Raw genomic sequence first — 14,069 nt, 5'->3', positions numbered from 1 at the left:
ATTTGCATCCCACACTGTTTGTTAGCAGAATGCTTGAGCTGCTCTGGTCACTGTGAGATKGGATGCTCCCAAAACCTTGGCTGCTGTGAAGGAGCAGTGACGGATCAGCATGACCAGYGGGGAGCCTGGAGCTCTCCTGGTTAGGAGCCAGGGTCTCCTGTGCTTTCTGCTTACGTGCTCTCCACGCTGCCGAGGGCAACGCCGCTGGGGACCTTTGGATCTCCCCTCGCTGTGGAGCACTGCACCCACAGGGGCTTCCAACTGGAGAAATTTCTGGAGGGCATGAATCAGCTTTTCACAGCTTGTTAAAAATCTTGATCCTACCTCTTGTTTTCATGCCTTTCAAATCAGGAAATGAGTTTTACAACTTTTCCAGTGGGGCACAGCTGGTGGCCAGGGTCGTAAAGCTGAACTTTATAAATATCTCTCATTGGGATCAGGGGAAGAGCATTAAAAAGGCGGAGAGAGAGAAAGAGAAGGGAAAGAAGCAAAGGCAGTAGAGAAGCAAAGCGAACAAGTCCAGCTCAACACCAACCATGGCCATGCAAGCACAGAAGATGGGGTGTGCTTGGGGCAGGCTTTTCCTGCTGCTTTCCCTTCTCCTCCAGCTGCCGGGCTCCCAGGCCAAATGCTACTTCCAGGCTAAAGGTAAGCAGGGAGGTGAGATGGAAAGAGGCTGATGGGAAGAGGAGGAGGCCTCAGCTTTCCCAGCATGGCAGGGCTCTATCCTGTGAAGCATGGAAGGGACTGTGCTGAACTCAGGAGAGGGATCACAGGCCAGTGGTGAGTGGAAAGTGTAGTCTATAAAATACAGAACAGCTCCCCAGGGCTCTGGCTGAGAAACAGCTTTCTGGACCATGAAGGTTCCTGGCAGGAGCCTGTCTGGGGCCAAATGTGCAGGACTAGCAGCAAAGGGAGGAAGGTGGATCGTCATCCCTTTGCTGCCTCCTCCCAGGGCTGCAGAAATGCACAGATCCCAAGGTGTGCTGGATTTGTCCTCTCCAGGACACAAGAGCCACCTGCCTCTTGCTCTAAGTCCATGGGGTAGTGGGGAGACCACAAGGCATRGACAGGAGAGGATGGATGGGTACATCACCCATGGCAGATGATTGGGCATTCCATACCTGCATGATGGTGGACAGACCACCAAACATCTTCTGTACCATGAGGTCATGATAACATCCCTAAGGTGGGAGGTCATGATAACATCTTTGTCCCCTCTTTCAGGGCACAGGGCTGTCAAGGAGGCTCCCACTTGCCCTTAGCACAGGCCTATGTGTCCTCATCACTGCTGTTTCCTTTGCAGCTCCCTGTGAGTATGAAGGGAAGCAGTTCTCCCTTGGGGAATCGTGGCTGAGCACCAACTGCCTGCTCTGCACCTGCCTTCATCCCGTTGGCGTGGGCTGCTGTGAGACGTGAGTGAGGGGCAAAGGGGCACTGGGATAGGATATTGCTTCCCACCACKGTACCCCTGTGCCTGCAGCTAGGGGGTCTGGTGGCTGCAAATACAGCAGGTATCAGAGCCCTGGGAGGGCTGTGGGGCACAGGCCTGGGGAACAAGAGGCAGAGGGTGGTGGCACAGGACACAGAGAGTGGTGGGGTGAGTTGGCAATGCGGTGGGAAAGGGTGTCTTGGCACAGCAGGATGCTCAGATGTGTCAGGAGCTGTGTGCCAACCTGCCTGAGCTGGTCTGGGAGGCATCCAGTGCAGGGGACTGGCAGYAGGAGGCCACCCAGCACGGTCAGCAGCTCCCAGCAMAAGCCAGGGTGAGCTGACGGCACTGTGTCCTCTCCCACAGCACCCAGCACCCCATTGACTTCCCTGACTGGTGCGAGGCCCACTACGACTCRCAGACCTGCCAGATCTCAGTGGTGCAGAAGGCCAACCCCAGCCTGCCCTGTGTGAAGAGCATGGAGCACGAGTGGGGCTCGGCAGGCACCCCCGAGCCGCTGGTGAACAAGGTGCTGGGTGCAGGGCTGAGCAGATAGAGGCTCAGCAGCGCCCTGTGCCCCTCGGCACCATCCTTCCCCCTCCAGAGCACACCACCCGCATGCTCCAGACCTGCCCCACCCACCCTGTAGAGGCATCACCGCTGCCGCCTTTGAGGAAAACCACTATCCACACACCATGGTATCAAGCTTTGCTTCTGCCTTCAGCTTCCTGAACCCAGGGCGTGCTCCCTGTCAGATGTTCTGCACACCACGGAAATGCAGATTCTACAGGATCTCCTCCCAGGTGGGCAGAAAAACTCCAGTGACTAAAAAAGGGCTACAGGACAAAATCAGCCTGCTCCGTGGCACTCCTGTACTTCCATTTCCAGCCTTAAGTGAAGTAGCTCCCCCTGCTCCCTCCCTGACTTCTGTTCCTCTGCACAGCAACCACCAGGAGCTTGCTGGGGAGCAGAACTGCCCCTTGTGCAGGATCCCCACACCCTGTACAGCCCCTTCTCTGCTCCTGGAGCGTGAGGGGCATAACCCACCTCTGGAACCACTACTGCCCCTGCCCCTAAAGCTCCTGGGGTCCCTGGCACTGTAGGCCAGCCCTGGGCAACACTGCAAGAGCCAGCCCAGGGTGGGTGGCAGAGCAGGGGGAACCACTGAATGTCCCCTGAGGAGACCCCCACCCCATTGTCAGGGAGCAGGGTGGGGAGGGTTCAGGAAGCAGAGGMACTCTAAGTGCCAGGGTGGAGGCAGCCACCCTGGCAGCTGCCCCAGCTGGTGCCATGCCTGTGTTGTGCAGMGCCTTGTGTAGATGTTTCTGTTCTTGCAATAAAGATATTGAACAAAGAGTGGTCTCCAGCCTGTGACTGCTGTGCAATGAGGCATGGGAACAATGTATGAATAAGGCTCTTGGGAAGGCGATTTTTAAACATTCAGATATTTATTAAATTTCCATGCAAAGAGGAAAGCTCATTGGAAGGCTTGGTAAAAACGAGGAGCAGGCTGTTGAGCAGGGGAGACATCCATCCCAGCTCTTAAATGCACAGCATGCACTCCCTACAGCCCCGCAAGGATCCAAAGACCAGCAGGATGCCTTCACGTCCAGGAGCCCAGGCAGACAACAGCGCAGGGGCTCAGTGCTGCTCAGTTTTAAATCATGATTGAACTGACACAGCATGGGCCTGCATCCAGGTCACTAGCACCTGTCARAAGCACAGGGCTGGCCTGCCAGGACCTGCCTCTTCCAGGTGGGGGTAGCTCAGGCATGGGACTGTGTGTGGGACAACTCCCCAAGAGGCAAGACACGTGCCAGGGCAGGCTCCCACCCAGCCCAGGTGGCCAGTATGCTTCACCTGGATGCCAGACCTCTGCTTGTAGGRTCTCTGTAGGGCCATGGCCTTCTCCCAAGGGTGCTGTGAAGCTTCACTGGAAGAGCTGCCCTCTCCCCTCCCTGGGCTGGGCCTTTCCTTCTTGGGAGCCCCACATGGGATAAAGGCACATCAGCCATTCCCTGGGAAGGCCTATTTCTTTTTGCTGAGTGCTGGGACTTGCACCTTTACCCAGGCAGGAAGGGTCTAGCTCCAGCTGAGGGCTGCAGCACGAGACACTGTATCAAGAACAGTGCCCTTCCACCCATGGACAGGACAGACTTGCCCAGTGCCCACCTGGGCATCACAGACAAATCCAAGGGGACACTAGCACGCATGCCTCACGGCATACTGGTGACAGTCCTGCCTGCCAATCCCACGGGTGGCACATGCTTGCTGCTCTGCAGGCCAACCACCTCTTCCTACTTCATATGGTGATGGAGTTAGTGCTGGAGAACTGAGATACATAGGAAGCCAGGATGGGGTTAGTGGGAAGAACTTTGATGGGCAAGTCCCAGCTGAAGGTGTCCACCTCCATCTGCTCCACCCCAGTCCAGGTGACAGCCTCTGACTGGTTCCCACGAACCAAGCAAGTCCCCGCAGATTCTCCAGAGGTCACAAACTCAAAGTGCAGCCTCCACTTCAGGGACACTGTGGGCAAGAGGGTGGTCAGCAGACAACACCACAAGGGCCATGGACAGCAACGGTCTCAGCACTGTCTGTCCTGGCAGGTGCCAGCAAATGACACAGGCCAGCAAGGGCAGGGCTGGGGACATCAGAGAGACAAGCAGGGGTAGGTCCCCTCCCTGGTGGGTACTAACCGATGTTGGTGGTGAATCCTGGGGTTGAGCTGAGTGGGATGGGCAGGCTGAAGCTGCTCTGTGCTGTGTGCAGGCAGGATTCCTGATGGCGGGCATGCACGGTGAAGGAGACAGGCTGCCCCCGCCGGCGCTGGAACTCCTCCTGGATGCTCTCCTCTGTCTGCAGGCTCACCGAGAACTGGAGGATGATGGGCAGGATGCTCACTCTCACAATCTCATACACACCCTGTGCAAAGCCTGGGGGCTCTGTTTCCCAAGAGAGCTCAGGACTAAGCTCAGACTGGACCATTATCAGCCTCATACTCCAAGGAGACCCCAGCTGGGTTGCACCAGAAACCCTCACAGCCCAGCGCCACCCCAATCTCTTTTCCCTCTATCTCATCCTAAACCCCTGCCTCTCCCCAGTAACCCCAGAGACAGCAATGACCTGCAGACATGGGATGTCTCCTTCTGAGAAGTTGAAGGTCCCAATGACATCCTCTCCGATCTTATATACAGTCTTAAAGATGCAGAACGTCCCCACCTTCCCACGAGTGTTGCTGATRTTATACAGATCTGTGGAGCAAGAAGAGGGTAAGGATTGCAGCAGGAAAAGGCTCTGCATCCATCCCTCTGTTCTGGGTTAATGACATCACCCCCTGCCTCCTGCTTGGGTGTGAAAGACAGTTCCTAGAGGTGGTATTCCCTTTGGGAAATGTCTGCAGAGAGCAAGAGCAAACCAGACACTGGCTGTGATATGCTGGGCACAGGGTCTCTCTGGCTGAAGTAGGAACAGCCTGAGACTGGCTCCACAGCCACAGCTGGAACTTTGCTTTATCAGTGAGAGATTTTTTTGCAGCTGGCACTGAGATGTTCTCCATGTCCAGCTTCTTAGGAAGGATAGCAGGTTTGAATAGGGAATATAACCTACGCAGGCTGCGTCGGGAGGTGGCCACCATGAGCAATTCTGTCGCTAGGTCTGCCAGGCGAGAGTCTTTCTTCAAGCCCTCCTCCTCCTCCAGGAAGGGGTTTGAAGGTGCAACAGCCTCATCCTGCGGGAACTGGTAATCCTTGAGCCCTGGGAAGAAGGTGAGAGTATCAGCAGGGCAGAGTGCAGCCTGGCCTGCCTGTGCAGGAGGGCAGAGCGTGGTCTTACCATGCAACACAAGGACACGGAAGGGCACACGCAGGAGCTTGATGGGGGAGTTGACCCGCTGACAGCCGATGGTCAGCTTGTACACGTACTTCACAGACTGTCCACGGAAAGAGGGGGGGCCATCAACAGGTAGAGTCTCACAGTACGAATCTGCAAGGGATGCAGAAAATTTGCTTTCCAAGGCTGAAAGAAAGCTCCTGCAGCTGTTGTGCGCAGGCTCCCTGCACTGAGTGTTAAGGCCAATAGCAGTGCTGAGCTAAGGACAGTGCCTGGTGCTTTCTGCTGTCTCCTCTTTCCTGTGCCAAGCACAACGCAGCTTCCCTGCGCCAGGCACACTGCTCCTCACATCACATGCACCATCATCCAGATATTGCTTCCAGCACATACAACCACACACACAAACTCTGTCTCCAAAGAATGTGAAAGATGTAAAATCCAGGAACACAAACACATGAGAGCTAAACTTACTCATCACGAGTTCAACCCAAATTTGCCTTTGTACACTCCSTTTGCCCACTGCTCTCACAGCACAGCCTCCTCCATGTCCTGCCCATGCGGGTGTTGATCAGTACCTCATGCCTCTTTTGGTATTTACTTTACACAAACACTCAAACTCAGCAACATGTTAGTTTCTTCCTGTGTTTTTCTCTGAGGACAATGTCTAAATGATCAAGAAACAATTCTGAGACATTCACAAAAACCTGTGGTTTATTCCCCTTGACAAGCTGATGACTTAGCCCACAAAGCCTATTGAGTCTGAGGGCTCTGCAACATCAGGGCCTGGCTTACACCACATTCAGCCCTCCTAGAGCCCCTCGGCCACTACACAAACCCCAATGCTTCTTGAGGCAGTGTGAACACTTTTGCAGCTTTCCCAAACCACAAGCTGTATAACAAGAAAGACACAAAGAGTAAACTGTGGAAAGTCTCCACCTCTCTGGCTTGCCCACCGTAAGGCAGATACACCCTGCCAGAGGAAGGGCAGCATCCTGCTCTGAAACCACAGATCCCTCCCCATGTCTGGCACATACTGAATGTTGAGGCTTAGATTAAAAGTTAAGGTTACATTTTAAATATAACTTCTGGATTTAAAATAACAGGACTGGAAGGAAGAAAAAAGCCTGTGCTAGTGTGCAGAGTCCACAGGATGTCACACCTTAAAACACAAGACCTCTTTCTGGAGCAGGATGCAGATAAAGCGGAGAATATCCCTACAGGGATGAAAATCAGGTATTTCCAAGGAAAGAAGCAGACTTCTGTAACCCCTGTACCAGACTTAACAGCAATACTTATTTAGACCTCTATGCACAGTGAGGATAATCTGAGCAGAAACCACAGCTGTCAGAGAACGATGGACCGTTTGCTACCTGGCAGAGGAATGCCAAGACTCAGGAAGTCCCAGCTTCTGTGCATATCCCAGAGGGAAGCACATTCCTGGTGCTACAGATGCCTCCCTTACCCACCTGCTGCGYCCTCTGGCTAGGCTCCTGGCCTGTGTCCAGGCTGCTTCCATTTCCTCCCCTCTCTGTGATTTACCAAATATTTAAAGGTATTACAAAACCAGAGAGGAGGCAAAAACAGCCACAGCAATGAAGACTTGAGAAAATGTTTCATGGTGACAAATTTAAACAGTTCAACCTGGTCGACGTGTCAAAGGCCTAGAAGATGAGTCAACCTCAACATATAGGCACCATAACAAGATTAAGGTATTGGGGAATAAGTTGGTCAGCAACTGAAAACAAGTCCTTTCATCAAGAGACAGTCTGACACAACCTCAGCTCTGTCTGCCAGCTCTGGCTGCAGTTTAATAGTATAGCATATTGCTGAAGCAAAATTCAGATTTCTTGGGTTTTCTGGTTTGTTTTTTTCCCCCCTTCTCAAACTGCGTAGCAAAACTCAAAACTTCTGAAAAACAGGAAATGAAGAATTAAGATACACACCCACACAGCCTTAACTCTCCCTCCGCAGAGCTGGCAGGAGACCCCAGGAATGATCTGCAAGTGTGCCAGCTGCAGTCTCGTGTGAGAGCAGCAGCACCACAGGCTGATGGGATTGGTGTGAGCAGCCTGGCAATGAACGAGACAAGGGCTATGATACGGGGATTTCACTGCTAAAAAAACAGTGCCACATGCAGCCACATCACATGTGATACATGAAACAAGTGCATCACACACCCAAGGGGAACAGCTGTAATGTACAGCTGAGGAACCTCAAAGAATAGAAGAGTTGGTATCCTTCCTGAGAAGCTGTATCCAAGCACCAGGCAGATGCAGGCTGTTAGTGCCAGTGCCACCCAGAGGCAGACAGGACACACACACAACACGTCATTGAGAAAGACAGACAATCCCTAGCTGAGCTGGGGCTGAACAGCTTCTTCCTGCTAAGCCAGTGCACAGTCAATCCCTCAATCCATCCCAGCCACCTGGAACTTGGGCTGCTGTCACTAATCTGTTATCCCAGAAACTGTCCAGCCTGCCTAGTATGTGCCAGTAAAAGGGAATTCCCTCTGCTCCCAGGGAATGAATGCTCTAGCCCCAAACCCGCAAACTGCAAGGAAACAGGAGAATTCAGGTAAGCCTCAGACCACCTGAGATTTCTGCCTCCTCCTCCTTCCTACTTGAATGGCCAGCAAGTATCCTTTCTTCAACATGCTGCTGTAACATAATATGTGAATAACCAAACATCTTCAGACAACTGGCTCTGCAGTTTAGGGGCACAGCCCCAAGAAGGCAATGCCCCACCCCACTAACCACCAAGCCAAGCTAGCCTGGTTTCACCAGGTCCACCTCACCCTCCAGTCAGGCCCCTCTAAGGTCAGAAAAGCAGGAGACACCAGCTTCAAAACTAGCATGCCACAACCCTGCAGCTGCTTGGTCTCACTTGCAGCTCCACTCTCAGTTCTGCAGAGATAATTGATCCAGTAGAGCCTGCCCCACCACAGGCACTGCATCTCCACTYCTTTGCCCTGCAGCTTGAGAGGTCTCCATCAGTCATTCCCTGCAGATCCTGGAACAGCCTAACAGACCTCTTCACACTCAGCCTGCAAGGACCAACACCACTGCTGCTAGATCACTGATACTGGAATGCAACAGAGAAGTGATGTGAACAGGCTGGATCAAACAGCCACCAACCAAGGGACAACAATGCATATTGATGTTTCCACAGCCATCTACTCAGACATTAAGAGCTTTGAGCAGAGAAGATGAGGAATGCTCACTTTCATAGCAGGAAAATTAGAACACACAGAAGACTGTTATCTCCAGGACACAACCTGTTATCTTTCAGCCACAACCTGAAAAGGAAACACAAACCTTTGGAGGACACCAGCCTAAATTCCAAGAATACTCCAGAATGGCTGAAGAAATAAAGGTAAGGAAATGCAGGCAGCCATTTCTTCTGCTGCAACCAGGTACTTATGCCTTGCAGCTACAGAGTGGATCTGAGGCAAAGGCCACAGGCCAGAGGTAGGATTAAGGGACACATSGCAGTCCACAGCACTGACAAAGCAGAGAACAGATCAGGATGATGCAGCAGTTCCTGAGCACTCATATTTCCACCAACGCACCTTGCCTTTTGCAACATCAGGGTCTCACATTTGCAGCATTCAGGTCTACAARGCGAGTTTTGCAAGTGCAGCTCCCCAGAGGAGAACTGTTAGCAGGGGAAGAGGAGACAGGACTCACAGGACTTTGACTCCCCAGGATCCAGTCGCAAGTCACAGAAGAGAATCTTTGGGGGAGTGGACAGGATACATTGACCCCGTTCTCCTGAAAGAGAAGAAACACGTGAATGCTGTCCAGTCTCAGGCTGTGTCCAGTTAAGTCAGGCTTTATCCTTGTGGGGACACACAGGGAGAAGAGAGCCAAGGAGCAAACATCTCTTGCCCTGGTCATATCGTGAGACATTCCCACCACAGCTGGGCAGACAACTGTCATGTCATGTTTCATTACAAGCTAGTGTAACATTGATTTCATTTAAGGTTGTGATTAACAAGGTCCCACAACATTCATCACCAAGGAATGACACAAGGAAAACAACACAGACTTCCCACTTGGTTCTATGCACACTGCCATCAAGACACACACATTACAGTCTGCTTGACTCCTCCCCACTCTGTTCTCACTGTCCCTAGTTGGGTGACAGGCAGGAGTGGCACTCACCTCTGTTGGGGACAAAGACGGTCTCATTCTCTGCCTGCACATCATGCTTGCTGCCATCAGAGGGAGGGAGTGCCACCCGGTTCTCGCTGGCATGAAACTGGCAGTGGATCTGGGCGCTGGCCCATGCCAGCATCTCACTGAAAGCAAAGAGCAATACCCGTGTCTATGCTTTAAACGTGCATTACAGCAGGCAGGAATCAGGAAAAGGGCGACTCTGTCTGCTCAGCTCCATGCAGAACAGTTGTCTAGAAGAAACAAGGCTGTGCTTCACTGTCACTGAAGCCACTCTCACAGTCCCCCTCCAAACAAGCCTTGGGAGTAAGCTCAAGCTGGGGTGCTGACTCAAAGCCACTTCCACCCCAGCTGCTGAACAGCAGTTTCACCCAAAGGCCTGGCTCTGTGGCCCAAAGACTCTTTAAGAAGCAGTATTTGCAGTCTGAGCATAGGCAGAGCACTGACACAGCACAAGAAAAACTGCTGCCCCGAGAAACGTGATGTACACTCATGACAGAAGACAACAGGCAGTGCAGGTCAGCAGCCCTTGTCCCCTTCCATGGCGACAAGAGATGAAGTTGCCTGTGCAAAACTTCACAGGAATCTTCCAGCAAATATACTGAGATCAAGTTTTCCAAGATCCAGTCCACAGCCTCACTCATTTGTTCATCTTTCTCATCAATCACAGCTTGGAACTGGCCACTCACTGCACTTGCAAGAGGGCACAGCTCAAGCTGCTGCACAGGGGCCCAGCCTGGCAGAGGACTCTCAGCCATGGGAAGTTTATCCCCAGCCAGAGATGACATACAGAGCAGCACTCTGGAAACAACACAACCATGATGGAAGTGGGCAAATTTTAAAGCAAAAAATTCCTGCAAGCTGGGTTCAGCTGCCCATGCCCACGGTACCCAATTGTCCCAATCCTCAGGGCAAGAAGGRCACAGACTTACTCCCTCTGCCCTCACAGCACCAACACCATCAAGAACATCAGCTGCTGTTTGTGCCAGACCAAAGAAGAATGCTTCTGGGTCTTTCATTAGGACCTATTTTCTTCTCCTTATGCAAGGGGTTTGCTGATTGCAATAGGGGAGGCRAAGGTGTCATTTTGACCCCTCTCTGTATAGGCACAGGAATAAATGTAGGGTTACGCATCCAGCACAAAAAACAGTCTCATGTTTTGGACTCTGATGTGACCTCAGCCATTCCAAGGGTATTATTTGCCATGGTACTACTGACACCTTTCAGTTTCCAAATCACTTCTATTTTTATTTCAACAGTGCTCTGTATAGTTTAGCCAGTGAATAGTTCCTCTGGTGTTTTCTAACTAATGATCTGATTAGTAAGCACTAACACCAGAGCTTTAGGCAGCAGAGGGATTTTTGTGGCACACAGTTGTCTCTTCATGTGACACATCAGAGCAGTTAAAGGTCTAGMAGAACCAGGGGGAAAAGGCATGCTGTTTGTGTCAGCTGACTAATGATGCAATATTTGATCTTTTGTATGTGCTGGCTGCTCTTACCTAAACAATCTCAGTTACTATACCCAGTTGCTTCAAGGCCTGCAGTTGTAGTTCTGATTTATCTAAAGTACCAGCATGGCTCTTCCATGAGGGCTGACTTACATTTTTTTGTTTTAAGGTATCTGATGTTTGGAAACAGAGAACTGCTCTTGCTTGAGGCAATGTTTGCTAATTTTATATAAGCTTAGAATGATTACAAACACCCTATTTTGAATATTTTTTTCTTTCTTTTTCAGTATTGCTCTACAACAYCTCACTGGATTGTTTTCATTTTTTCCAGTCAGATGTCCAAACAAAATTTGCATGTCCCTTCCTGCCAGCAGACCTGGCTTGCTCAGCTGGTGCTTGTTCAGCAGTGGAGGATCCTGCACTGGTGCTGAGGTCACTTCCCTCCAGTCTCACCTTCCCCCACAACTCCTGTAGCCTATGCAGGACAAGCTCTGTGCAGCCTCTGGGCAGAACAGATTTGTTTCTTGTACTCAGCTATCAAAGTAATTTCCTTTCCTTCAGTTCTGTCCCTGTGTTCAAAATGCGGCCTCTCTGTCCCTCCAGCTGTCAGCCCCAAAACTTCCAAGTCCCTGCCAAGTCTATATGCCTGTTGGAGTCACTGTGCTTTGATCTGGCTCCTGCCTATACACAACCCACAGTCTCATTTCCCAAACACCAATCTATTTGCCGTTGCCAGGTCTTGTCAGATTGATCACCTGGGGTTTTTCTTATTATTTAAAAAACTTTTCTTTTCCAAGAGGCAGTCTTCTACAGACCACAACATACCTAAAGTTCTCAAATGAAGCTCTCATAAAGGCACTGCCAAACCGTGCCAACTGGTGCCTTAGAAGTCTCATGTTTCAGAACCAGGCAAAACATCTCTTGTCATTGTACAGGACAAAACTSTGGGAAGCTGGATGCTTATGCCACAGCCAAATTTGAAAACTGAATTCAGCAGCCAAGAGGACGCAGGAAGAAAATATGGAAAGTTAAGGAAAGCAACAAGTATAGAAGACCTACATGAGATTGCTCTGCTGCTGAGACTGCAGGCATTGTGAGTGGGCTGACCAAAACAATCACATGTGAATATTGTACTGTTGATGAAAACATGCTGAACATAACAGGGCTAGAAACAGACACTTCTTAGGAAGGGCTCAAGATGACAAAGCACTCTCCACTCCCTAAAGAATCAGACAAGGCTGCACACTCAGCGGACATGAAGGCTTTGGATGATTACTTGTGACATGGAGTCACCCCCTGTGAGCCAACATGGGAAGCTCCCATCTTCTCACATTTCCTYAACACTGATAAGGGAAGATGCAGTGCTCAAAGGATGGGCCATAGAAAATGCTGCTGAAGAAGGTGCCCCTTTCAGACCCTTGGCAGCATTCACCCTTTGTCTGCCATCTCCGGTAACAGGGATCACACTGATTTATCCAGCAATGCTGGACAGAAGAGAGCTCCTTCCACAAATGCAGGAAATAATGACGTTACCTGGATGTTGCTCTGTGGGACTGTCGCCCAGGTGTGACCAGATATCCCACTTTGACAGCCAGTTTGGCTTCATTTTCTGCCAGTCACTGTCACTGAGAACTAGTCTGAGCAACAGGGAATCTCTAACTGCATGTCTTTCCTGGTTTCCTTCTTGGGGGCAGAAAACCAGCATAATTACCTCAGCTTCGCCCCCAAAATTGCGATGGTGCAAGGCTCCCTTAAGGAAGTGCCTGGAGTAGGGAAGTCACAGGGGGCTGAGSTGGCACCATTGCCCCACAACCTAGCCGTGATTACTGTTGCAGAGGGAGAGGGAAGAAAGGGAAGGCCATTCCCCCTGGAGGAACCCAGACAGCTCCAACATTTGGAGGCTCCATGCATGCACTGGCACAGGCCCGGTACCTGCTGGCAGAGGTTGATGAGGCTGATAAGGGGTTGGTGAAGGTGATCACACACTCCAGCACCTCCCCTGCCAGGAACACGGGCCCACGGCCCAGCTTGGCCAACACTTCAATCATGGCTTGGATAATCCTGATGCACACCTGCCAAAAAAAGCCAGAAGTGGGCATGAAATCACAGAACCAKAAATTCAAACAATCGCTGAATGGTTTGGGGTGGAAGAGTCCTTAAAGATCATCTYGTACCAACTCCCCTGCCATGGCAGAGGACACCTCCCAWCAGATTGCTMAGGGCCCCATCCAGCCTGGCACTGARTATTTCCAGGGATGGGACAACCATAACTTCTCTTGGCAGCATGTGCCARTGCCTCACCACCCTCACAGTAAAGAATTTCTTCCTAATATTTAATCTAAACGTACTATCTTTCAGTTTAAAGCCATTGCTGCCTGTCCTGTTACAGCGATACGGAGAGAGGACTGGGCACTGTAAGAGAGGGGAAATAAGGACACAAACACACACACAGGAAGTATCCGGCGCCTTACGTATACATACATCCTCCCCTCAGGTCACRCAGGTAAGGAGGGGGTCAGGACACACCGCGACGGTGAGCAAAGGCAGCCCTGACATTCCCAGCCCTGAGGTCTCTACCGCAGGCAGGCACACGGATAGCTCTACCCGAGCGATCTGGGACATAGGGCCGCAAACTTCCCGCAGCTCCCGCCTCGGGTTCACTCACCACCCGCACAGGCCCCACTCTCCGTCCAGCACCGCTGCAGGCCCAGCTCCCCTCAGCCGCTCGGAGAGACTCGGCAGCGCTCGGGCAGAGTTCGGCAAGCCTCGGTCATCCCTCGGGAACACTCGGAAATACTCGGGTCACACTCGTCAACTCTCGGGCAGTATTCGGGCACCCTCGGGGACGCTCGGCCTACTGACGGCCAGCGCTCGGCAACGGTCGGGAAGCGCTCGGCAACGGTCGGGAAGCGCTCGGCAACGGTCGGGAAGCGCTCGGCAACGCTCGGGAAGCGCTCGGCAACGCTCGGGCAACGCCCGGCAACGCTCGGGTAGCGCTCGGCAACTTTCGCGCGCCCCTCAGCAGCGCTCGCTCACCGCTCGGCTACTCTCGGAATCTGCTCGGCAGCGCTCCGCCCCGCTCGGCCCGGCGCCCCCGGGGACCGGCGGCGGGGCGGGTCCGTGTTTCCGCCGTGCCCCGGGGGCGCGGGCGGGGCGGGGCGGGGCGGTGAAGAAGAGGGCGCGC

At 52.2% G+C, this 14,069-nt stretch overlaps 2 protein-coding genes across 3 annotated transcripts; one reads left to right on the top strand and one right to left on the bottom strand.

Moving 5' to 3' along the window:
- The first annotated feature begins 536 nt into the window (after nucleotides 1-536).
- MSMP (microseminoprotein, prostate associated) lies at nucleotides 537-2,736 on the top strand. The gene is made up of 3 exons (XM_057369667.1): nucleotides 537-648; nucleotides 1,307-1,415; nucleotides 1,799-2,736. The coding sequence occupies exons 1-3, from the start codon at nucleotides 537-539 to the stop codon at nucleotides 1,986-1,988; spliced, it is 411 nt and encodes a 136-aa protein (XP_057225650.1). The 3' UTR covers nucleotides 1,989-2,736.
- Nucleotides 2,737-2,867: 131 nt separating this feature from the next.
- RGP1 (RGP1 homolog, RAB6A GEF complex partner 1) lies at nucleotides 2,868-13,985 on the bottom strand. 2 transcript variants are annotated; one of them, XM_057369580.1, is made up of 9 exons: nucleotides 13,551-13,977; nucleotides 12,818-12,957; nucleotides 9,424-9,560; nucleotides 8,947-9,030; nucleotides 5,264-5,413; nucleotides 5,039-5,185; nucleotides 4,556-4,683; nucleotides 4,129-4,306; nucleotides 2,868-3,958 (listed from the first exon to the last, which is right to left on the bottom strand). In XM_057369580.1, exons 2-9 carry the CDS (start codon nucleotides 12,931-12,933, stop codon nucleotides 3,735-3,737), a joined length of 1,164 nt encoding a protein of 387 aa, XP_057225563.1. In that variant the 5' UTR covers nucleotides 12,934-12,957; nucleotides 13,551-13,977; the 3' UTR covers nucleotides 2,868-3,734. The 2 variants fall into 2 exon arrangements, with proteins under 2 accessions (XP_057225563.1, XP_057225562.1); XM_057369579.1 differs by having other exon boundaries at nucleotides 5,039-5,413; nucleotides 13,551-13,985.
- Nucleotides 13,986-14,069: the final 84 nt, after the last annotated feature.

Source organism: Malurus melanocephalus, unplaced genomic scaffold (genome assembly GCF_030028575.1).
Source record: "Malurus melanocephalus ecotype Western Australia unplaced genomic scaffold, MMel_1.1 scaffold_113, whole genome shotgun sequence".
Taxonomy (NCBI): Eukaryota; Metazoa; Chordata; class Aves; order Passeriformes; family Maluridae; genus Malurus; species Malurus melanocephalus.
This window is presented reverse-complemented; position numbering and strand designations above follow the sequence as displayed.